Source organism: Trichomycterus rosablanca, chromosome 13 (assembly GCF_030014385.1).
Source record: "Trichomycterus rosablanca isolate fTriRos1 chromosome 13, fTriRos1.hap1, whole genome shotgun sequence".
Classification (NCBI taxonomy): Eukaryota; Metazoa; Chordata; class Actinopteri; order Siluriformes; family Trichomycteridae; genus Trichomycterus; species Trichomycterus rosablanca.
Window position 1 is genome coordinate 16358534 of NC_086000.1, and position 24476 is coordinate 16383009.

At 38.4% G+C, this 24476-nt stretch overlaps 1 protein-coding gene and 1 long non-coding RNA gene across 4 annotated transcripts in view; one reads left to right on the forward strand and one right to left on the reverse strand.

Moving 5' to 3' along the window:
• LOC134325765 (uncharacterized) overlaps positions 1 to 17750 on the forward strand; it is a 46860-nt gene extending 29110 nt beyond the window's left edge. The window contains exons 3-5 of the long non-coding RNA XR_010014345.1: positions 7711 to 7861; positions 17316 to 17432; positions 17558 to 17750. This is a non-coding gene — a long non-coding RNA (uncharacterized LOC134325765). The remainder of the gene's footprint in view (positions 1 to 7710; positions 7862 to 17315; positions 17433 to 17557) is intronic.
• rps6ka5 (ribosomal protein S6 kinase, polypeptide 5) lies at positions 229 to 19097 on the reverse strand. 3 transcript variants are annotated; one of them, XM_063007999.1, is made up of 15 exons: positions 18926 to 19097; positions 16479 to 16594; positions 15931 to 16032; positions 14271 to 14354; positions 13976 to 14079; positions 12561 to 12711; positions 12316 to 12477; positions 10388 to 10513; positions 10173 to 10306; positions 8502 to 8595; positions 7699 to 7869; positions 6658 to 6849; positions 3056 to 3215; positions 2759 to 2922; positions 229 to 1504 (listed from the first exon to the last, which is right to left on the reverse strand). In XM_063007999.1, the coding sequence occupies exons 1-15, from the start codon at positions 19080 to 19082 to the stop codon at positions 1238 to 1240; spliced, it is 2184 nt and encodes a 727-aa protein (XP_062864069.1). In that variant the 5' UTR covers positions 19083 to 19097; the 3' UTR covers positions 229 to 1237. The 3 variants fall into 3 exon arrangements, with proteins under 3 accessions (XP_062864069.1, XP_062864070.1, XP_062864071.1); XM_063008000.1 differs by lacking the exon at positions 15931 to 16032; XM_063008001.1 differs by lacking the exon at positions 14271 to 14354.
• Between the last annotated feature and the right edge of the window lie 5379 nt (positions 19098 to 24476).

Sequence of the window (24476 nt, forward strand, 5' to 3'; positions counted from 1 at the left end):
CTACTGTCTTGTGTATATGTTTCAAGAAAGAGTTAAAGCTTTAAGTGCTACTTAAAAAAAACTTTTACTGGTAACAAGCGTTTTTGCAAATATGGCCCCTTTTTGTTTAGTCTGAAAGCTAACAGCTAAGCTTGAGTGGCATCTGAAGCCTAAAATCCCAGGCATTATAACCACAAAAACTGCAATCCAAGAGAAAGCTAGAAATAAACCCGAAGCTTAGTTGGGTAAAATAATCATACAGTGGCTTTTCCTAAACGTTTACTTGCAGTTTTACATTTAGGTTCAACCTCTTTAATGCTTAAATCAAAAATCTGGAATAAGTTGTTATAAAAAATTTTCTTGTCAAAGTCAGTAAAAGATTTGTCTTAATGCATTCAAACAAATCATTGCTACTAAACTTGCTTTGGAAGAAGTCTCAAGCTTAACAAGCTTGCACAAAATCAGTTAATCAAATAGCTACAATACAATGAAGTTCTGACCTGCTGTGGTCAGTGTCAACAAACTTCACAAGTCATATTACAAGGACATCCATATAATAGAACTAACTGACATGACCAAAGAATAAATTAACACAAACAATAAACCTATATTATATTATTGTAAATCCATAAATATATCATTATTTTTATAATAAATATGATTTTCCCTTTTTCATTTTCTCTTTTCTTTAAATTGTCAAAGTTCTCACATTTCAAGAGTCGACAGTAAAACGTGTTTAATGAAGAAAAAAATCTTCGCTCTGGCTGCCTTGGTGTTTGTGAACATGAAAAAGTAGGTGGCATACAAAATTCAACCAATTAGCAGACGTTGTTCTACGTGCACACCACTCAAGTTTCAGCGCTATCATTTTATGTGTTCTTTGTAGAGGCGAGTTTGATTAGTTGTTACATTTCAAAACTGTGCTTCTGCTAAAAAACAGCTTCCCTCATGTTTAATTTAAGGGGTGGGACAGTATAAAAAGTGGACTTTTTGCTTCCGTCAGTACCTAGTCTAATTTTTCATTAGACATGGCAGATGCTAAAGTCTTCCAGAGGTTACTGGTCCAGTCCATAAATCAATGGATCAGAAAAGGATCAGACCTTTGTTTCCACATACTGACACACTATACTGCCCTGCTTCATGCATCTATTGCTAGCAAAGGGCTCAGGAGGCCTCGGCTGTAGCTCACCTCCTTACATGCTTGAAACATGCGTGATGGAGCGAGGCCGACGAAGACGCACGAATAGGACGAGGCCGCTCATTCGGAGAAGTGGAAGGCGGGCTGCGGCTGACTCTTGGAAGACTCGTCATCTTCAGGGCCCAGCATGAGGGGAGTGCTAACAGATGGCTGAGGAGGTGTTTTCTCCTGAGACTGAGAGGAAGAGGTGGATGAGTGTGTGCTCTCACTGGAGCTGCTGCGGGTCTCCGTGCTCGTGCTGGTCTTCTTCATTTTCCTGCGTTTGGCTAGAGGAGCCTTATCCACCGTCTGTAGCCGGAAGCCCTCCCGTTTGCACTTGTTGAAGGCCTGGGGAGGACACCATACTAGTTCACAAAAAGAATAGTCAAAGCACAAAAATCTGCACACTGGGTGTAGTTTAAGAAATAATCAATGAGTACACACACGGTGGGCACAATATGCGAACACACCCCAGAGAGAGTGCCAATTCGGTGCAGGGCATTAAACATTTCTAATTCATTCACACTTAGGAGCAATTTGGAGTAACATTTATTTATTCTGTTTCATTAAGTGCTTATTTCTAATCAGGGTGGCACTAGGTATGGAGCAGTCTTGGAAACACTGGAGAGGGTGTCATTCTGTTACAGGACATCACACACTTGGCCCTTTACTTTTGCCAATCTCTTCATTGAGCTTCAGTGTCCATTGTAGTTGTTGTACTTTAAAAAAAAAGCACCCGGTTTTTACTTGTTTGTAGGGAGTGCTGCGTATGAAATCTCACTACCATGCTTTCTCATTACATTTCTCAACCCGTTGGGGGTGCTGTTAAAAATATTCTGACAATGTTGACATAATAAAATGAATAAAAATTCCAAAAATTAATAGTTGCACAATTTTTAAGGAAATGCAGAGCATTGGCTGTCTCATACAGCATCGAAGTTTCTTGTGTGTCCCTTTCTCAGTGTTTTCCCCCATATTGAAATGTCAGTGCTGGAGTCAGCATATGACTACATAAAGGCTGACGTAAACAGCCAACACTGTTTTTTCCCCCCAAAACCCAGAAGACTTGCCACTGATGGCAAAAGAGCAACTGGTAAAGATAAGATTACATTTAAAATTACATTTTAAGATTTGTCTTTGGACAGGTTTTGGATATCTTTGGAGATCGAGTACCCAGTAGTTTCATGTACGGCTATTGCAATTTTAGTACCCTTCTTTACAGCATATTTGGCCATGTTAGCCGTCAGAGTGACTCACTAGGGTGACTTGAAAGTTTGCATACTTTTTCTTCCAGGATCTCCCAATCTAGTCATTTCCGAATCTCGATTGGGAATATGCTGCCGCTTGATCTGATCAAGGAAAGCTGGATCACCACATGCTTCCTTGTCCTAGTGTCTAATCTGTGGCCTTTTTTTTATCACCTGCCAGTGTTGGGTTCCAACACAGTATGCTATACGAAGAGTCACACTCGGCTTCCTGACGCTGGTCTAAAGTCACATGGCCCATGCACTGTTTTGTCACACTTCAAGATGTGTGAAAAGAATGTACAGGTATTTAATGACATACTACATTACCCTACTTCCACCAATCACTTTTACTTACATTGAAGGTGGCTTTAACACAGGTGTTTACAGACGCTGCAGACATGCCCAGAATGTCTGGAGTCATGAGGGGGTTTGATGAAAGCTGACTGTCATCCTGCAGCCAGGCATTATAGCGCAGCTCGGACATCTTTATCCGCTTGGTTGGGTCTACTGTCAATAGCTCTATTCAGGTCCCACAGAGACACACATATATACCAGTTACTGTTATTAGACAGAATAGTAACATTTTCTGCAATTATTAGGAACGTGCATCAGATCCAGTCATCAGTATTGTAGTTTGTTTTGCACCACTCACCCTGAATGAGGTCCTTGGCTTGTAGAGACACATTCCTCCATGCCTCTCCATGAAATGAGAAGTCTCCTTGTTTGATCTTCTTCATGATCTCTTCAGCACTTGTGTGGGTCAGACTCTTCTCCTGACATTGAAAGGGCACTTGGCCGGATAGCTTGGTGTACTGTAATAAAACACAGCAAGGGCCACAGGATTTAAAATGCATCTACTTACTGATCACACAAGATCCACTAGCACTATGGCTAAGCCCTAAATTTACTGTAGTGTATCACTCACAGTTACAGCATTTAGCAGATACCCTTATTCTGAGGCTCCTACAGTGCTTTTTATCAGTAAACATTTTCTTACTAGAGCAAACAGACAACAGTATAAGCAAAAACCCTGGTATATCTTGTTCTAGGTAGAATTACCGAAGTGTTTGGGTTTTTTTTTATAAAAAGATATTGGTAAGTGCAAGGTTAGTTTCTACTTAAGTACTGAAGGTCGGCCTTCAGTTGTCTTTTGAAGATGGCAAGCAACTCAGCTGTTCAAACAAACTCTGCTAGTACAGAGATAAGCCTTGAAGCATGTCTTGTTTTTTTTCTATTCATTAATGTTATCCCTTTTTCACCCTATTTAGTCAACTCCAATTGCAACTTTGCTCCTATTGCTGCCCTCTTACCTCTGACTAAGGAGGCTCATGGACTATCCCGCACTCCCTCAGACACTCATGCTGCCACTGACTACTGCTTTTTACCAGCTAGGGGTCTCACAGGCCACTGACCAGCAGAGGTCAGAATTTTAGTAGTGATGAAAAATTCCTACTTGACAGTTGGCCCTCTCCCCCTAAAGACAGAGCCAGTCGTGTGTTTGTGTAGGTGCCTGGCCGGTCCCTGGCAGAGGTGTGCTAGCACATTAGACCACTGCACCACCTGAATGCCAATGCCTATTTTCCTTAAGTCCTATGGGGTGGATCAGGCAAATTCAGTTGGAAGAGTACCAGTTACAGAATGAGGTTTGTTTTGCATGTTGGATGGCCAGATGTGGTAAAACAGTTTAGTACTAATTGTACTGCAGGTCAAGACAGGTGGAGCAACAATGTTTCGTGTCCATCACAACCAGAAAATCAGTATTCACCTGCTGCTTGTGGTTGCACCGTCTACTTAAAAAAAAATCTTAACAATGCTAAAAATGTAACATTGGTCTTAGACAGGGGTGTCAAAATTCAAAATTGGTGCTGGACAGGAGGTGTAAAAAATGTAGCACTGGTCATAGGTCTTTCTTTTGTGCTTCTTACTCTGTATATAAAAAATCCAGGTCATCAAATCCCATCATGGCAATTGTGAAACAAAAAAAAAAAAAATGCACTAGATTTAGTAGTAATGTCCCATGTTTCTAAAATAAGCAGCAAGCTTGGTGTCTGATAACTAAACGTTTGTTCTTTTTCCATATATTTGTATTCACACAAAGCAGACACAAAGGTCACAAAGTTAGGGAGCAATGTCTTTCACTAGGGGAAAAGCGGGCAAGACTTTATAGCCCAGCTCCTCAAGAAAAATTAAATCTCTTAGATAAATAGCTGCTGCAGTGGCATTACACTTTTATGTTTAAAATATCCTAAATAAGGCCACTCAGGTGGTGAAGCAGTAAAAACACACGCTGGAACCAGAGCTGGGATCTCGAATACATCGTATCGAATCTCAGCTCTGCCTGCCGGCTAAGGCTGAGCAGCCACATGAACAACGATTGGCCTGTTGTTCAGATATGGGTGGGACTAAGCCAGATGGGGTCTCTCTCCCATGACTGGTGCAATTACGACCTATGCCGGCTGATTGATGATGGCGACTCGTCAAAGTGCAGGTGATAAAATGCATACGGCATGCTGCCCACGTGTCGGAGGGGGCGTGGGTGAGCTTTGTTCTCCTCAATCGGAGCAGGGATCGGCATTGGTGGAGAGGAAGCATGACGCAATCGGGCAATTGGACAAGCTAAAAGGGAGAAAAAGGGGAGAAAATGCATAAAAAAATTTCTAATAATTTTAAGGGCCTGTGGATATTCTAAGTGAAAAAGTATGATACAAATCAGAAAGTGCCTTCACTTGCATTTTCTTAAATTAAAAACAAATAAATACATTAAAAATAACTCATGCACTTTATCTGTCTCTCTAAAACAGCCCATGCTGCAGAAACTCTCCCAGCCTGTCTGAGAACATCTAATCAGTGCATTTCTTTCACCCTCAGGCAGCTACAGCAAGCGAGGGCTAACTCTCCCGCACATGCAAGCACACACACACATACTTAGCGAAACAAAGTAAAGCAAAAAAATGAGTTCTCCTCTAGCCTTTCTTTATTAGTGTCCTCTCTTATCTTCTTCTCAGTGAAAGGCAGTTGAGCTGAAGTAATAATGATTCCCATTACAACCCAAGTCAATTTCTGTATCTAAACTGTTCTGCAAGGCAAGGCAAGTTTATTTGTATAGCACCTTTCATACACAGTGGCAATTCAAAGTGCTTTACATAAGGAAAAAAAATTAATTAAAAGCATTAAAACATTCCTGAGCTCTAAAACCTCAAAGACTTCTTGCAAACATTTAGTTACAATTAAGACAACATGAAATTCAAACAAGAGAAAAAAAAAAAAAAATGAAGGACATGAAAAATTAAAAGAAAATATTGTAGATATTAAGTGTTAAGTAACACTGGGATGGTCAGATTTAACAGCACGTGTTTACACCATCAGTACAAGCAGTATGGTCCGTGCATTCATGGCTTTCATCAAAACTGTTGGATTTTCAGCACTGACATTAAGATGTTTAAAATCCTAAAAACACTGCTGCACTAATTCACAAATACCAGTACACCACACATTACTACATTTTACATTTACATTTTCAGCATTTAGCAGACGCTTTTATCCAAAGCGACTTACACAATGAGCTGAACACGATGAGCAATTGAGGGTTAAGGGCCTTGCTCAGGGACCCAACAGTGGCAACTTGGGTGGTGGTGGGGCTTGACTATGCTATGCTAAGTACGGTCCACCATCCGAGTTTCTTTCTTGTTTTTACACAAAAATTTGAGTATGTCTGTCGGACTTTGTGCCTATTAGGGATGTAAACTGAGTAAAATTCAAATATTAACCACATTACTAAGTTTTATGCTCAAATGAATGAAAAATCGCTTTATGTGACCGTAATGTAAAAAAACCACATCAATAGCCATAACAGAGCCAGCAGAAAAAAGTACAATAAAACTTAATATTTTAATCCAAAAAAACAGCCAGCATCTCAAAGCTTTTCTCAACATCAGACATGAATCATTAATCTTTTTAAGTGCATTAATGCATCACATATAAGCACATGCATAAATACTATCACAGAAAAATGACTTTACCATTCACATTTTCTGCATTTAGCAGACGCTCTTATCCAGAGCGACTTACAGAAGTGCTTCCATAGTAAACATTTCATTTCTCAAGTTTTAGTAAACAACAGTCGAAGAACACAAATCTGCAGAAACCTGTTAGAACCAAAGTTTTTTTTTTTTTTTTTTTTTTTTGGAAATGGAAAAAAATGTTAGTAAATAAGTACAAGTCAGCTTAAGTGCTTAGTAAAAAGGTGGTCATTACCAGAATGACTCCCAGACTCCAAAGGTCACATGACTCATCATAGCCATCATATTTGAGGATCTCAGGGGCGGCGTACTGTAGTGTGAAGCAGGGCGTCTTCAAGAGTTGGTTGTCAGGCGGTTTGAGCCGAGCAAAGCCAAAGTCGATGATTTTGATTTCAGAGTTCTCGCTCTCGTCAGTGAATAGTAGGTTCTAAGAGGAAAGCATATACCAGCCAAGTCAGTGACATGTCAAAGAGAAAATTGAAACAATAAAATTAAAAACAACTCCAACTCCACTGACTGACAAAGTTTAAATATTGTTTTCTTTTCCTTTCCTTTTTTAAATCGGAAATTTAGGGTAGACTTTGATAGGAGGGGTGTTAATGGTCAAGATGGTAATTTATGGTCATTAATGGTAATTTTTCCACCCTTATTCTTTGATTAACTTGATATTAATACATATACACAACATGGGCCAAAATGATAAACACATGACCATGAGCTTGTTAGACATCCGAAACATTTTTGAGTCCCCTTCTTACTTTTGTGGCCATTACAGCCTCAAGCCTTCTTGTAGGCTTTCCACGAGACTTTGGTGTGTGCCTGTTGAAATTTGGGCTCATTTAATAAAAAAGAACATTTTTAAGGATGTCAAATGATGATCACATTTATACCTCAGGGGTTTAGGTCAGTTCATTCAAACCAAACCCTGGTTTTATGGACTTCACTTTGTGCACGGTCATGCTGGGACAAGAAAAGGCATATACTGTGTACGTGTTCACTTAGCAGGGATGACTTTGCTATTATACCTCACCCTTTGGATAAACACTTTCAGCAAACAAAAACCTTTATCAGCAATAAAAAAAGAAGAAAAAAAATTAGCAAAGCTTTATGCTACAGTGGGCCAAGAAAGTGTCACAATTCAGCTAATAAAAAAGCAGCATCCATTATGTGGGGGAGCTGTCAAACATGTTCTCCGCGTCCCAGAAGGCACAGTGCATGCCAGAGCAAATGATGTAGCTGAGATTGAAGTGCAGGGGCACTCAAAGGACAACTGTACCTCTGGTTTCAGGTCTCGGTGCACCACACCTACGTCGTGCATGTGGCTCACAGCGGACACAAGCCTTCGCATGATGCGACTTGCCTCCGTCTCACTGAAGTGCTGCTTCCTCCGGATGCGCTCCAGGAGCTCTCCGCCATGCAGAAGCTCCAGAACCAGATATGTATGCAGCTGTGCAAGCACAAACACACACATCCACATAGGGCAAGCCAGGCAATGCAAGTAGATTAGCAACATATTGTTCAATCTTGGGAAGAGCATTAGATTAAAGCTAGAGGGTAACAGGAGGCACACACACAAACACTTGTTTGTGAACAGATGTGAACAGTTTCATTATATATAACATTTACATTATAAAACATTCCCATATACTTTTCACGTGCAGATTATTAAACTGATTGTACTGACAGGGATGTGTAATGTGTTGTTAAACAATTTTGTATTTTCAGCGATGTGACATCACATCATAGTGAAACCAAATCCAATTTGCATTAGAACATTATTATTTTTTCTGGCAGCCTTATTAGCTACAACAATTACATTTAAGAAGAATTTATATTTATCTGAGCCTTACATTTTTATGTAAAAGATTAGTATAGCCAAAAGGTGATGGAATTCTATAGTTGCTGGTGGTTTTTGCATGTTGTATGATGAAAAGGGAGTGCATTCAAATGTTTGCTGTGCTCTACTTCCTCTGTCTGAGTAAAGTTTTACATGCCTAGAGCAGCCACAGAGCCTTACAAGTTTTCTTTCACTACCTGCCTCACTCTCTTATACACATAAACTACCGAACAATGGCCAACCTGATCATGGTAGACCTCATGCATCTTGACAATGTTGGGGTGTCCATCACACAGCCTGAGTGCAGCTATCTCCTTCTGAGTCTGTGCCTCCATCCTTGAAATATAAATAAACAAATATTTAAATAATTATATAAAATATTCATTACTGCAGTAAAGTCTAAAGATTACAGTCCAAGGATACTTTATTACAGTAGCATATACAGTGTATCATGTAAAAAGCCCTAAGTCATTTTATAAATTTATTAGGGGGTTCTAAGGAACAACAAATGTTACATGCTTTATTATATGTTTAATAATTAGGTTTTACAAACAAAATGCAGTTGCAAGAATGCTGAGCATTATATTTGCATCATTTAAGTCTTAATTATAAAGAAAACCATTCTGCCTGAGCGAATTTTCCTTATTATTTACAGTCCTCATCTTATTAAATAAAATGCTTGATTTTGGAGGAATTGTGTTGTAAATTGTACAGATAAATTGTACACAAAGTACCCAGTGTACATGCACAAAATACACGAAAAGTACTTTTATTACCAATGACCTGTCTATGTAAACTATGCCCTTATCAAAAACACAGTTCTGATTATCTACAAAGAATAATGCTACGAAAGGCTGCATACTAATTTATACTGGAGGCTTACACAGTAAAATTCAATGGCACTCTCCCAGGAGTAAGAATCTTACAAAGATCACAACAAAAGTACAGTGTGTAATAATATAAATAATAATAATAAGAGTAATAAACATAATTAAGGTTCGAGCAAATGACCAAATTAAATATCTAAATCTCTAGACATTTCAAAATCTTTTGTAAATGTGTCTGATTATAGTTTAGGACACAATGGTTAAAAATAACCATTGCTACACCCAAGGCTGCATATTTTTTTGGTATGAGTATAGCCAAGACAAAAGCTGAATATTTTTGACAGAAATGCACTCATGCCTGTATGTGTGCCAAAAGGTACTGAATATCATCTTATTAATAGTATAAAGGCAATGCAACAAGTGGCACCAAACACACAAGTAAATCAACAATTAAAAAAGAAAAAACCCTCCATTCTACCTATATTTCTCATAACTTTGTTCTAGCAGGGTTCCAGCAGATTTGTGTTTTTACACAATTGTCTCTTCGTACTAGAGTAAGGAAATGTTTACTGAGAAAGCACTTTTCCAAGTAGCTCTGGATATGAGCATCTGCTAAATGCTGTAAATAAAAACCAAACGGTTTCAAAACTTAAAACGGCAAAGTCCAGACCTTAGCCAAGTTAAAATGTTTGGCATGACCTAAAAAGTGCTGTTTATGCAATAAATTCCAAATGGTTTCCTCCTAAAAGCTTTCTGCTCACCACTATGCAAACATCATCTAATCACTAAGTACAGGAGATAATACTCCTGCGAAATACAGTTGTTCACTTATTAAATAAAAGAGTTTCCAATAATAATTTACTGTCCAGGCTAGAAAATCTAATCACTGCATTTATTTGTTTGCCAGCTGTTACTTTAAGCAGAATGTCTTTGATTACTTGGATAAAGAGCAGCCCATGTTTTCAGAAACAGCTGAGCAACATGCAGCAAGTCAGGGACCAATTTTAAAGTATTCACAAAGTTTAACCTGCAATTATATTTGCTGAAACAATATATCTTATAGTGCATGATTACAATTGGTGTTACCTTTTACTGACAATCTTGACTGCATATTTCTGCCCACTCTTTTTGTGTGTGCACTTCCTGCAGATAGAGAAGCTGCCCTCCCCGAGTGCTGGTGTTTTCAAGTCCAGCTCATAGTTACTGTAGAAAGGGGAATCCTACAACATCCACAATATTATATTAGTTATATTAGGCATTTAAGGAAAAAACACTGTCTGCAGTAAAAATAGTTATGTTACCTTCATCATGGCACTACGTGCAACAGCAGCAGGTCCAGGTCTTTCCAATCCGCCGCACAGCTGGATTGGGTCATCCATTACCACGTTCCTCTTGAACAGGATGGAAGGAGCTATAAAAGAGTAACCCTGTACCATGCAGCACACAATCACACATCCAAAATCGTATGACAAGTCAGTTAGTGTGCTTTTAGTACTAATTCGCTATGCAAAGTGCTATATGTAGTCAGACTAGCATCTCACGAATGTATTTAAAAAAATTCTCAGCTGTTTACTTAGTGGTATCTAAATGTTTCAGAATGTACACAATCTTACTGAACAATCCATTCCATAACATGAACACTGACATAAAGTTGACTTTTCCAAGCTGCTGGAAGCATTTAATTTATTTATACACCTCTTAGTAATGGGTGTTGCTGAAACATCTCTTTAGGAGAGATGCCCACATAATGTACTTTTGGCCAGTGTTTGTCATAGTGTGTAATTTCATGGTCATGTAATATTGTATGCATAAGAATATCAAATAATATAATTAGTTATAATCCAAACATTATTTTGATTATAATTGAATCTCTTATATGACAAAAAAAATCACAAGTTTACATTGCCACAGACCGGGTGCATATCAGTACCACATGAAAGAACAGATTGCAATTAATAATGTTAAAATTTCTTCTACACGTTGACACTTTTCACCAACCCCATGCTGTCCGAATAGAGGCACAGACTACCTACCTTCCCTCAGACACAGCCAACTGTGTCTGTTGGATGCACTGCCAAGCTCAGGGCTCTGTGGTGGTGAGCTGGCATATTAGACTGCTGTGAGCTCCATTTGTTTTGAAAGGCCACTTTAAGTTTATATATTTTAATCGAATGGGCCTTTTTCAAAAAGTATTGAACTAATTTTTGGGACATGTCTGTTTCTTAAGTGTACTTCAATCCAGAAACCAAATGACCACAGCTTTTGAAAAGTGGACCCCTTCCGCCATGCTTGATACAAAAAGTCACATTTGTTGTCTGTCTGCAATAAGTGCATCATTTATAGCACTAAGCTTTACTGAGACTGCATAAAAGACTCAGTCAGCAGTGGCCCCCTTCCACACTGAGCCTACAGCTGTGGGTGCGATCCTGGGAGGAATAGATGGATGGACGGAAGGATTGAAGAGTGAATAGACAAAATGCACTTAATTGCAAAGCCAAGCTGTTTGATTGCTTTGCTTTTCAAATCACATCACGGTCCTCTAATGCAACTTAATTTGGTTTTGTTAAAGAGTTTGGGAGGTGGGGAAGCAGGCTGGGGGATGAGATGAGACACACAAGTTTAAAGTTATCGCCACAGACGCAATCACTGCAACGCCAGCAAATTACGAAGGACCAAAATTCCAGAGTACATGAAAGAGAAACATTAAAAAAAAGCCAAGCTGAAGTTAGTAATCAAAGGTTGAAGGAGTAATTGAGGCAGGCTGGGTTATTCTAGCAGACGCCAACCTTTCATCGCATGACAGTGTCGTTAATGGTGCTATTGATCCTGCGGAGTGGAGGATCCAGAAGGCAATTATAGATACGATTTCATTCAATGCCACCCACATCAGCTGGCATCATGTTATAGGCAACATTACGGTTCAAGCCGCGTCAAAAATAGTCATTCACATCTGATACTTAAATCCATCTCCACATCAGCGTAATTACAGGTCTCTAAACAGCCCTTCTGCTCATTTCAATACCAACACAGGCAGCCAGACTTACATTATATACATCATCATTATGGAATGTCAAATCTCACTCGCTCACTTTGCTCCTACCCAAAGGCAAATAGGAGGTCAACCTCTCAATTATTTAACCTTAATACTAACCTTAATACAAGTTAAAAAATTTTATGAGCCCAGAAGGCTTTTTACAGAAGCATGTACACATGGCTGCTTGACATTTACCTGAAATATGCGATCACAGTTTTGAGGCAGTGCAGCAGGGGAATAGGTGGGGTCCATCTCTGTAAACTCCTCTGCAAAGTTACTCACATCCAGTTCATCCCGAATAACTGGCTTAAAGGGAGCAGTAACCTTTTTAGCAGCTAGATCCTCCCAGTTGATTTTCTGAATCAAAGAAGTATTCTGTTATTTTGTGAGGTAGGCACACACTGCACTGTGTGTGAACATTTTTAATTATTTGTACTTGCCTGGAAGAATGGGTGGCCCTTTATATTCTGCGCCCCTGATGGCCCAGAACCCAGTCTTTTTATCGGGTCCTTAATAAGGAGTCGTTGAATAATGTCTTTGGCCAGAGGTCCCATGTCCTTGGGGTATGGAGGATCCTTTTTCAGGATTCTTCTATAATTTGAAAGGCAGCAAGAAATCATATTATTAGGTATAACAAAAAGACACATCTCTTTTTGTTATCAGTGTTGCTCTTTAATGTAATGGTATGTAATCTAATACAGGGACAGCAATGCTAAAAATCAGAATAAAGGTTTTATGAAGAAGTAAAATGAGTTTGAAGTGTACTCTCTCAAGTGTCAGTCATAAAAGGTGCACCAGGATAAAGAGACTTTACATTAACACTAAAACGTTTACAAAATAATAATAAACTATAAACCATTCATAATGCTGCCGTTCCATGCAGTCAGCAACACAAAAGTGCTATTTGTGCTATGTTGGTACCTTAAATAGGTTTGTAATGGTCATGTGCTGTTATGTTTTTTGTTCTCAGAAATAAGTTAGCACACAGCACCTTGTAAGTTGTTAAAGGTCCAGTTTGTTTGTTTAGGATATTAAATTATAGAGCATGTTTTTCAGCATAAGCGTTTTTAACGTGCTGAGTGACATTATATAGTTTAGGTTCTCAAAACCATTTGATTTCAATAGCAAAACAGGAAATGTGCAGCAGTGTCATATTTTAAATGGTTTAGTTGAGGTTGGTTTTTTCACACTGTTTGACAAGTGTGCTGACTAAATTATTTTTACGTTTTGCAACTTTAGCTAATAGCATTTTTATCAACACCTTTACTCTGATCAGGGCTGCATCGGGTCAGGTTCCTATGGGAAACATTGGGTGCAAAGCTTTAATACTCAGGGCTTCTTGCAGTCTTTTAGGAATCATACTGACCAGACATGATATAGGTTATAAACAAATAAATTGTAATGGAAAATAGAATTTCACTAGTGATGTTCAGACTTCTGGCATCTTACCTTTTGTCTCTACTATTCAATCACATAATTATGATGAAGTGACCTCACAATACCTGAGATAGGTCGAACAGTAATTTAATCAAATCAGCTGCATGGAAAAAATAAAGCCACACAAACTGCATTCAGTCCTCTTGACGATGTAAGGCTGGACACACCATGCCAGACAGCTGCAAGGGGTTAATTCTTAAAAATTATTACAACTGTTGTATCGCCATCATCATTTGTTGTGCAGGTCAACTCAGAATGTGATTGACAGATCATAGATTAGCGGCACCAACTACACAACTTGCTGAGACAGAAAGAGTGCCAAAAAGTGCATGCTTTACAGTCTAGACTGTCACTGTTGACTGAGCAGCCCTGGTTTTAATAGCTTTTGATAAAAACACGTCATTTCAAAGGTACATACTTAGCTATGTCAGAATGGGAGTTTTCGTCTCCGTCCACAGTGAAAGGAGAGCCTCCAGTCATAAGCTCGTACATCAGCACCCCCAGACTCCACCAGTCCACTGCCTGTATTTGCAAAAACTACTAATCAATGCACTGCACAACTACCTTTATGAGTGAATGGAGACATTCTGTTACACTATTCATTCACAGCTTGTGTTGTGAGTACGTCATTTATCTTTATGTATATGTCAGGTATTCAACCCGATGACGCACACGCATATTAAATATTTCACAGAGACCCATGGGGTCTGTACCTTGTCATGTCCAGCTGCTCCTCCTTCTACAATCTCAGGAGCCATGTATTCAATTGTGCCACAGATTGAGTAAGCCCTCTCTACCTACAAGGCAAAAGTTCAGGACATTTACTACCAGCTGTATGTTCTCACTTGACACTATAGGTAAACTGTAGCCCATCTACAAATGTATAGTTTACAACACAAAATATGTGACAGTTATAAATTACTAACAAAACCTAAACATTTCAAACTGTAAATAGTGCATATGGGTCAGTTACAGATGTACTGTCTAGCAGTTCATCTAAATGTGTTTATCAGAGCAGAAAATGTTAGGACCTGCACAATTACAGGTTGGGTGGTCTTTAAACAGTTTTAATTCATTAGCTGAAAACAAATGCAGGTCTTGATGTACTCCAGGGTTTTTCACGTTTTTTAGAAGACCAATATTTAACTGACCATTTGGAAAGAGCTTTTAACATGCAAAAAAAAATCCCTATTAATTTAGTTATTGTTTAAACCAATTTTACCATAACAACGGAAAACATGGCAGTCCTGCCAAGAGTTTAAAAGCATAGATATTTCAGGTTTTTCTTACTAAAAATCTCAAGTAAAAAGTAGCAAACGGCAGATCAGCATGTTAACCAAGTTTTCAAATGCCTTGTTTGTATTTTAAAAAGTCTTACATTTTGTTGATCTGTTAAGATAAGATTCCTTTATTGATCCTCATGGGGGGAAATTTGAGACTTCGAGATTAAATACATTTAAAAGAAATAATGTTGTGCTTCAAAATAGTAGTTGGATAAACCCATTCTCCCTCTGTCTATTACTTTTAAATCTGCATGTAACAACTTAGTTGCTATGGAGGCCTGTTTTTTTCTGTTAAGACAAATGCACACAAATGCAAGTAAAATGTGTACACAAAGTAAGGCTATCACGTCAAAGTACTGTTAAACCATTGTGTGACCATTTTTTTAACAGCAGAATAGAAAACTCGGGAGACAGAGGGTATGAGTTGTCTTTTATAATGCACAACATAAACACAGCAGTTTTTTAGCTTGTTCGCTTGTAGCTGCTCATTTACAATCACTAGACGCAGCAGCACACACAAAAAAAGGGAAAAATAGCACAGTGCTTATAAAACATTGTAAATAGGTTAATAGGTTTCCATTCTTTTAACCTTAAACCACACCCCACCTGCCACTCAGATGGCAAGAAAGTCCAATATCTAGCAGGTGTTAAGTAATTTGTTATGCCTGTGATTGATGAAATTTTGTGTACATACAGGAGGTAGGATCTGCTATAACAAGTGTGGAAAGTCTACAGGAGGCAGGCTTAGTCTAAACTGCATGTCACTGGTTTCCGTTATGGCAAAAACTAATGACAACCCTAATTATTAACTATTCGTGTATTTAACAGATTATAAAAAGGATGATTTCATTTGTACAGTGATACACAAACTTTATTTTCATTTTTATTAATCAGATTTTTTTTTATTAAGAGGCATATGCTTAGTGATATAAATTATTTAAGCTTCAGACTATATTAAATATTACAATAGAACTCTTGCTTTTAACTAACTTTTGCTTTAGTTTAGTATTTAAGTCTACTGTCATTTTTAAAAATATTTCTGAATGTAGAAATAATGTACAGAATATCACAAAAGGATTAATTGCCTTACCTCATCAAACTCTTTGCTTAGTCCAAAGTCTGTTAAAACTATATGTCCATTTGAGTCAAGCAGAATGTTCTCAAGTTTAAGGTCTCTGTAAACAATCCCAAGCTAAAAAAGAGTGTCAGCAAAAATAGAAATGCAAAAGAAGAAGTGTGTCATAACTTGTGTTTTAAGCCATGTAGTATATAGTGCAATTAAAATCTATTTTTGTCTGTTCAGGGTCTGAACAAAAGGGGCCCTGGGCAATATTTTTTTTCTATTAGAAGTTGCAGCCATTCAGGGAATTACCAAGAATAAAATGAAGCCATTTCCACATTTAGTAAACAATGCCTTTTAGAAATATGGAGAACACTGGAGCTATATTTGTGCACAATAAATAGGCTGTCCTGGATACTCTGCTGCAAAATGTTAAGATACTTAATAACAGGGCAGAGGAAAAAGGCTTTGTGATAAGGACTTTGCAAACTGTGAACAATTCTGAGGGTTTAATGATTGTCAATCACAAATTACAACAAAGTAAGTTTGAATCAGAACTTGAAATGTATGCTTCTCACCTGATGTAAGTGTTCAAGTGCCAGTACAATCTCTCCACTGTACAAAGCAACCTCTTGTTCTTTAAAATGTACCCTTTGCACCAAATGTGTAAAAAGTTCTCCTCCATTCACATAGTCTGCAATCAGAACAAACAAAGAATATACTGTAGATCCTAATTAACAGACACATTTTAATGTAATTATTGTGTTTGGCTACCACAATCCACCAGAACAGCATTAGCGTGTCTTGGTATGGATTATTCTTAGTTGGTATTTGATCCGAACTATCTTAAAAGTGTTCGAGTTAGTATATGATTTTATTTCCAAATATAGTTCGTACTTAAATGGACCCAATCAATACTGGTAAAATGCCCAATAAAATAAGAAAGCCACTGGACCACCTTACTGTAAAGGTTATACATTAGTTAAATATCTAGAACTTGGGTTGCACTTTTTTTGTTCTTGCAAGTAAAGGGCTTCACCTCACAATTCAGTAGCAAGGTGCAACCCACCCAGTTACAATCTAGAGTGAAGTGGAGTCAGTAAATGGCTTAATGTAGGTCTGCAACAACTAACTGAATTAAAAAAAAATTTTTCGTTTGCTAAATATGAAAACAATGATTGGTCATGCTAGCATAAACCAAATCCCAAATGTTGGTGTTTTTTGTTTGCATGCTCATTTGGCTTTTAATCAGAAGAGTAACTTGGCTCATCTCTAAATTTGCACATTTTTTTCTGATGAGCTTTAATGGTTAAGTGTGTAGTAGGCATTAGGTCATTGTTCTATTAAAATATGAACCTTCACCCAATTTATCTGGGGGAATCATCAAGGAAATCACTATGTTTATTTTACTACAGAATTCCATCTGCTGCTACCACCAGCAGTTACATCATCAATGCAGACCAGTGAGCCAGTTCCAGAGGCAACCATGCATGCCCAAGCCATGAGCTTCTTTTATGCTTTATAAATGAAAGGTATGCTTAGGATTATTTACAATCTCTTTCTGCCTGTTAAAATATCCATATTCTTTTTAATTTATCTTCTTAGCCAGTACCACTAAAATGTCCTCTAACACGTTTACGTCTATCCCTTTATTCAGGTTGTCTTTGAGGAAGTTCAATGCCAAGTACCATTTGCAATAAAGCAGCCCTATATCATGATGCTGAAAACTCATCCAAACATGACAGGCTGAATTTTGTGCCGAGTGCCCAGAGTTCAGTGTTAACGGAATTTCTCTGAATATCGGTGTGCAAATCTGTGCTTCAATTTAGCATAAGAGAATAATGAAGATTACGGCAAAGAATTATTTTCATTATTTGATGTTATCTGTGTAACTGTTTCTGCTGCAACTCTCTATTACTTTCCCTATTAGTTTTGAAGGTATTTTAAAATATCAAGTGTTTCACTTGTCCATGAACAGACCATGGTTCCTTAAACTTTGGTTCCTTAAGCTTCACTTACCATATAGAAGCACTTTGTAGTTCTACAATTACTGACTGTAGTCCATCTGTTTCTCTGCATGCTTTGTAAGCCCCATTTCATGCTGTTCTTTAATGGTCAGGACCATCACAGAGCAGGTATTATTTGGGTGGTGGATCATTCTTAGCACTGCAGTGACACTGACATGGTGGTAATGTGTTAGTGTGTGTCGTGCTGGTATGAGTGGATAAGACACAGCAATGCAGATGGAGTTTTTTAAACACCTCACTGTCACTGCTGGACTGAGAATAGTCCACCAACCAAAAATATCCAGCCAACAGCACTCCGTGGGCAGCATCCTGTGACCACTGATGAAGGTCTAGAAGATGACCAACTCAAACAGCAGCAATAGATGAGCGATCGTCTCTGACTTTACATTTACAAGGTTTACCAACTAGGTAGGAGTGTCTAATAGAGTGGACAGTGAGTGGACACAGTATTTAAAAACTCCAGCAGCGCTGCTGTGTCTGATCCACTCATACCAGCACAACACACACTAACACACCACCACCATGTCAGTGTCACCGCAGTGCTGAGAATGATCCACCACCTCAATAATACCTGCTCTGTGGTGGTCCTGTGGGGGTCCTGACCATTGAAGAACAGGGTGAAAGCAGGCTAAAAAAAAAAGTATGTAAAGAAACAGATGGACTACAGTCAGTAATTGTAGAACTACAAAGTGCTTCTATATGGTAAGTGCAGCTGATAAAATGGACAGCGAGTGTAGAAATAAGGAAGTGGTATTTTGATGTATAAAAAAAAAGTAAAACCACGCTGTGTGTAAACTTGAAGTGGATGTATGCACAGGAAGCATATTAAGTACCAAATACTTACTGCAAAAGTGCACATTATTCCTGTCAAGTACTTAAGCAGTTGAATCAGATCATATCGCTAACTCAAACTCAAATGTAGACCTTATGAAGTGAACCCAGCAACAACACCGAGGATGCAGACAGATTAAAAGTGTGAGAGAAGAAAAGGTACATACCTAAGATAAGGTGAAGTTTGGTATCTGTCTGGAAGGCATAGTGCAGGGTAACGAGAAAGGGAGACTGCCTAATATGCTCCAGCACCTGTCTTTCTGTGCGTGTGTGCTCAGCTGTCTTTGATTTTTGAACAATGGTGGCCTTCTTCAGTACCTTCATGGCATACAGCTTCCCTGAGTCGTGCCCGCTCACCTTGCGCACTAGGAACACTTTTCCATAGGCTGTTAAAAGATGATGGACAGTGTTTAAATCTGGGTTGGGGGCAAAACTGAAGTGCTGAAACAAAAGTAGATTTCTGAGTGCTCACCTCCTGTACCCAAGACCTTCAGCAGTTCAAAGTTTTCAATGCCTACTCGTTCCACATGTCCTGTCAGGTTTGCTGAGGAAAAAAAAAAGGAAAGCCTAGGTTAATATCGTCTTTGTATTTCACAAGTGTCCAGGTTAAAGCACAGCTCGTGGTCGGTGTGCTTCTAACCAAGTCCTTGACATTTTGTTGTAATCTTGTAACTGCTATGCATATTAAGCAGGATTAAGACTGAGGTGTGCATATAAAATCGTCAGGTTTTTTTTTCCCTTTTCCTTTCATCTGCTCCCATTTTTAAAGGTCACCACAGCGTAACAACTGTGCCAGATCAGGTATGTAGACTAGAATGCTTTGCTGATACTGCTGCAGTTCATACAGGTACATTTCATACAGAAAAATTTTTAACGTTTCTTGAAGATTGACTGTATGGTCAAAGTATGTAGACACTCCTTCTAACTTGTGGATTCGGGTATATTATTAATTCAAACTACTTATTCACAGATAAGTAGAGACATTACAGCACTGCCTATTATGACTGTGTCCCATAGCACATACAATTGTAGCACACAAGCAGACCATACTAATCTAGAGCAGCCTTGCAACATTAGCCTTTAAAAATCAATTCAGAATATATTATGGTAAATCCTTTTTGTAGATAACACTGGCCAGTAGCAAAGAGGCCTGCAGCTACATTAAAAACCGTTTACAGGCTAACTAGCCAGCTGCAGCTTCGGCCAGTCCAGTAACTGAAAAACTGGTGAAGCAGGTCATTAGGAGTTAATGCAAGCGAATTGCTACTCACATTGGTATTGGGTACAAGTGGGATTTCAGGATTTATTTAACAGAAGCCAGAAATGTCACATTATGCCATTTACCACGATTTTTACCACAAATATAATTAGCCTTTCTGTCACTGTCAGTCACCATCCAATAATTAGTTGCAACCCAGATGTAACTGGTTCATAATAACATCACTTAATGTTGCCCATGTTTTTCTTTCTTTTTTAATAGGCTCATGATTGCGTATAATAAAACAGGAACATTTGCTGTGTGCTTACTAATTTGACTCAAATAAAATTATTATTGGTCATCTAAGTTTTAACCACTTTAAACCACACTTTTAAGGGCACTTTTATGTACCCGGGACCAACTAAAGCAGAAATAGTCTTACATACACCGATCAGGCATAACATTACGACCACCTTCCTATTATTGTGTTGGCCCCCTTTTGCTGCCAAAACAGCCCTGCAACTGCGATGCACTGTGTATTCTCACACCTTTCTATCAGAACCAGCATTAACTTCTTCAGCAATTTTAGCTACAGTAGCCTGTCTGTTGGATTGGACCACACGGGCCAACCTTCGCTCCCCATGTGCATCAATGAGCCTTGGCCGCCCATGACCCTGTCGCCGGTTTACCACTGTTCCTTCCTTTCCCATTGATAAATACTGAGCACTACAGATCGAGAACACCCCACAAGAGCTGCAGTTTTGGAGATGCTCTGACCCAGTCGTCTAGCCATCACAATTTGGCACTTGTGAAACTCACTCAAATCCTTACGCTTGTTCATTTTTTCTGCTTCTAACACATCAACTTTGAGGATAAAATGTTCATTTGCTGCCTAATATATCCCACTCACTAACAGGTGCCGTGATGAAGAGATAATCAGTGTTATTCACTTCACCTGTCAGTGGTCATAATGTTATGCCTTGTCGATGTACAATTAGCAATATCTAGTGGGTGCTTTTAAATGGCTGCATTTTAACAGGAACCCAGTAACAATAATCCAGGAATAATCATCAATCATACAAATTGTCTTAGCCAAATTTAATATCTTGCCACATGCTGGAGATCACTCAAGAGAGCACAATCTCTCCAGACATCTTAAGACAGAACCGGCTGGTTTGCACTTTTATGATCTCTGTTGGTCCTGACTTTCATTTCTCATGAAAATTGTACTTATTGCACAATGCAGTAACACATTCGGACAGGACGCCAATCTATCACTTTTAAAAGGTTAATAGCTACTGTCCAGACGTCCGCCTAAGCAGTTCTATAAAACTTTGATAATAAATGATGTGGGTCATACAAAAATACTGACATTGTCATGATACACATTTGCTGAGGTTTGCTAACAAAGTTGAATGCAAATATTTGGACACACTTAGCCAAATTACATATTTTATTGATTATTAAAGGTGAAAATTTTAAGTTGAGGTTTTTTTCAAATAGTAGTTCACAGTTACGTTATATTTAATTGCCTTTCAAAACAAAAATAATAAAACTGTGGCATTGCAAGACAGGTATCACAGCTTGCAAACATTTTTAGACATTTTATGACAGCTTGGAGTGTTTTCATTGTGGTTTTCTTGCTAATTCTTTCTTGCACAACACTTCTTCTTAGGTTGTCTACCCAGAGATTTTAAAACCCTTGTCCTGTTGTAAAAGGCAGTCAGTTTATAAACTGAGTGTCATGTTTGCTTATGCTGATGTTATCTGAAATACATTCTTCTATTTATATGTTCACCAAATATAAAATAACATTGCATTTGCAGATTTACAAGTAACAGTAAATTTAGTTTTAAATGCAGTAACAACTGAGAAAATCCATACTTGAATGTTAATGTATCACAACATGAATGAATCATCATCTCATTCATAGGAGAAATTTAGGTCTAGAATTTCTTGCCTATACAGCGCTCATCAAGTTGTCACAGCATCTAAATTTGGGTCTAGACACTGTCATGGTCTTTAAAAACAAAATTGTTCTCATTTTTAAACCTATCATTTTTCTATTCACGTGTTGGGTCACTGTCATGTTGCATTATACAACTTCTTAAGCTTCAGCTGATGGTCCAGCACTTGGAAAACTAATTTCTTAATATTATGTATTACAGCCAAATCTTTTTTTTATTATTTTATTTACAGAACATATTTTCAGGAGAGTTGTGAAACATATAGCCAATATTGTGTGAACATAATACATTAATTTTTTTTTCTGTAGAGGGGTGCTTACTGATATGTCCTGCATATATTTTGTCATTTTGTCATATATTTTGTCATCCATAAATATAGGTAAATTAAACCAAAAATGCAGAAATTTGTTGATTGGATAAGAATTCACCCCTTCCCCACCCCAACACTTGGTCAAACAATCTTTGGCTGCAATTACAGTTGCAAGTCTTCTTGTAGGTTTATCTTTATCCTGATATTTTGCCCTTCCTGGGAAAATTACTTTACTCGTTGTCAAATTGAAAGGAGATAGTCGGTAAACAATTGTCAACATTAGCAACAGATTCTTTAAAAGATTAAAATCTGGGCTTTGATTTGTCCAGTTTTTAGGTGATTGGTTTTGTAATAATGGTTTTGATATATTTTGGGTTGTTGTTCAAGTCTTTTACCAACTGAAACATGTTTTATTTTAAGGGATGCCCTGTATTTGGCTCGGGCGGCACGGTGGCTAAGTGGGTAGCACTGTCGCCTCACAGCAAGAAGGTCCTGTGTTCGATCCCCAGGTGGGGCGGTCCGGGTCATTTCTGTGTGGAGTTGTGCATGTTCTCCCCATGTCCGCATGGGTTTCCTCCCACAGTCCAAAGACATGCAAGTGAGGTGAATTGGAGACACTAAATTGTCCATGACCGTGTTCGATATAACCTTGTAAACTGATGAATCTTGTGTAATGAGTAACTACCGTTCCTGTCATGAATGTAACCAAAAGTGTAAAACATGATGTTAAAACCCTAATAAACAAACAAACAAATTGTATTTGGCTCTATTCATTTTGCTTTCAACCCTGACCAGTTTCCCAGTCCTTATTTTTATAAAATGCTGCCGCCACTACCACCGTGCTTTGTTGTGTTGATAGTGGGATGGTAAAGCTGTGACATGTGACCCATGTTTCTTTTGGCTGATGTTGTTCATGTTTGACACACACTGGCATCACTTAAGAGTGTGACTCCAGTTTTGTTTATGCACCTTCAGAGGTAAAAACCCACTATTTGTAAACTTTGGAACTCCGTTAGCTGCCTCGTGTTTCTTTGAAATCCCATATATTAAATGTTAAAGCTTGAAGTGTGATTCCAGTTTTGTCTGATGCACTTGCAGAGGTAAAACCCACTGTGTGTCAACTGTAACTCAGTTAGCTGCCTCATGTTGCCTGGAATCCCATATAGTACATGTTAAATATATGAATTCATTCAGTTAACATGCTGTCAAAAAGGGTCTGGTGGTAAAGTGTTTGTGCTTTTTGGTAGTATTAAGGATATTTCGTCCACCCCTGTATACAGGACACATAAGGACACATACTTTAAAAAGAAAATGGAATAAAATAAACTTAGAGTAACCAGTTGGTTAGGGGTTAGAAAGATAGTTGGGAATGTTGAATTCCCAGTTCCAGTATTGTACTGAAAGACTAATGAGTAAGTAATTTGACCTCCAGTAAACAGAAAACTAGTTGACCCACCATACAAAACAAACACACTGGAGCAGCTAGCTTAGCAAACAGCAGTTCCTCACATATTCAGGTAACGCAGGAAGCTCTGCATGGCTGATAACTACTGTGTTTTTCACTTCTTCGTTGCAAGGCCTGAATAGTGAAGTTAAAACAATATATGTACATTTATACAATACATAAATTGTAAGAAAAAATTTACGCTTTTTCAACATTGATTTTTCTCAGGTAATGAGCTGACCCCTGTGTGTATTACATTGCCTATGACAGTTCAGACAGATGGCGGGTAAAGCTAGCACACGAGAACGAGCTTATAAACATGTCTCTTTTATCAATGACTTACCGTTTTTAAGCTCATGTTTTACAGTAACCATGTCCGCTCCGGATAAAGCTTCCTCTGAAAACGGCATTTTTTTCTGACAGGAGCGAATTTCTGACAGTAAGAAGCCAAGCGCAGCTGCTAGATAACGAGTGCACTGTCCACGACAGATTCAGCAACAGAGTTCCACTAATCCATCAGCAGCCCTGATTAGCATTTCTGTCAAACAGAAAACCGCGAGTACTACATGTTCAAACGTAACACAAGGTTGCTGCACGTACAGCGTTATTATTACTGCTCTAAAATAGCACCTACCATAGAAATTGGCTGCAGAAATAATACTAACACCTCCCCTCCACCCGTTAAAGAAACGCCCATTGAAGTTGATAAGCGGAATCCCCAAAAATAAACCTCACTTGCGAAGCAGCTCCTTTCAGCCTCTCTGATTGGCTATATAAGAGTCGACTCAGTGACGTTTTG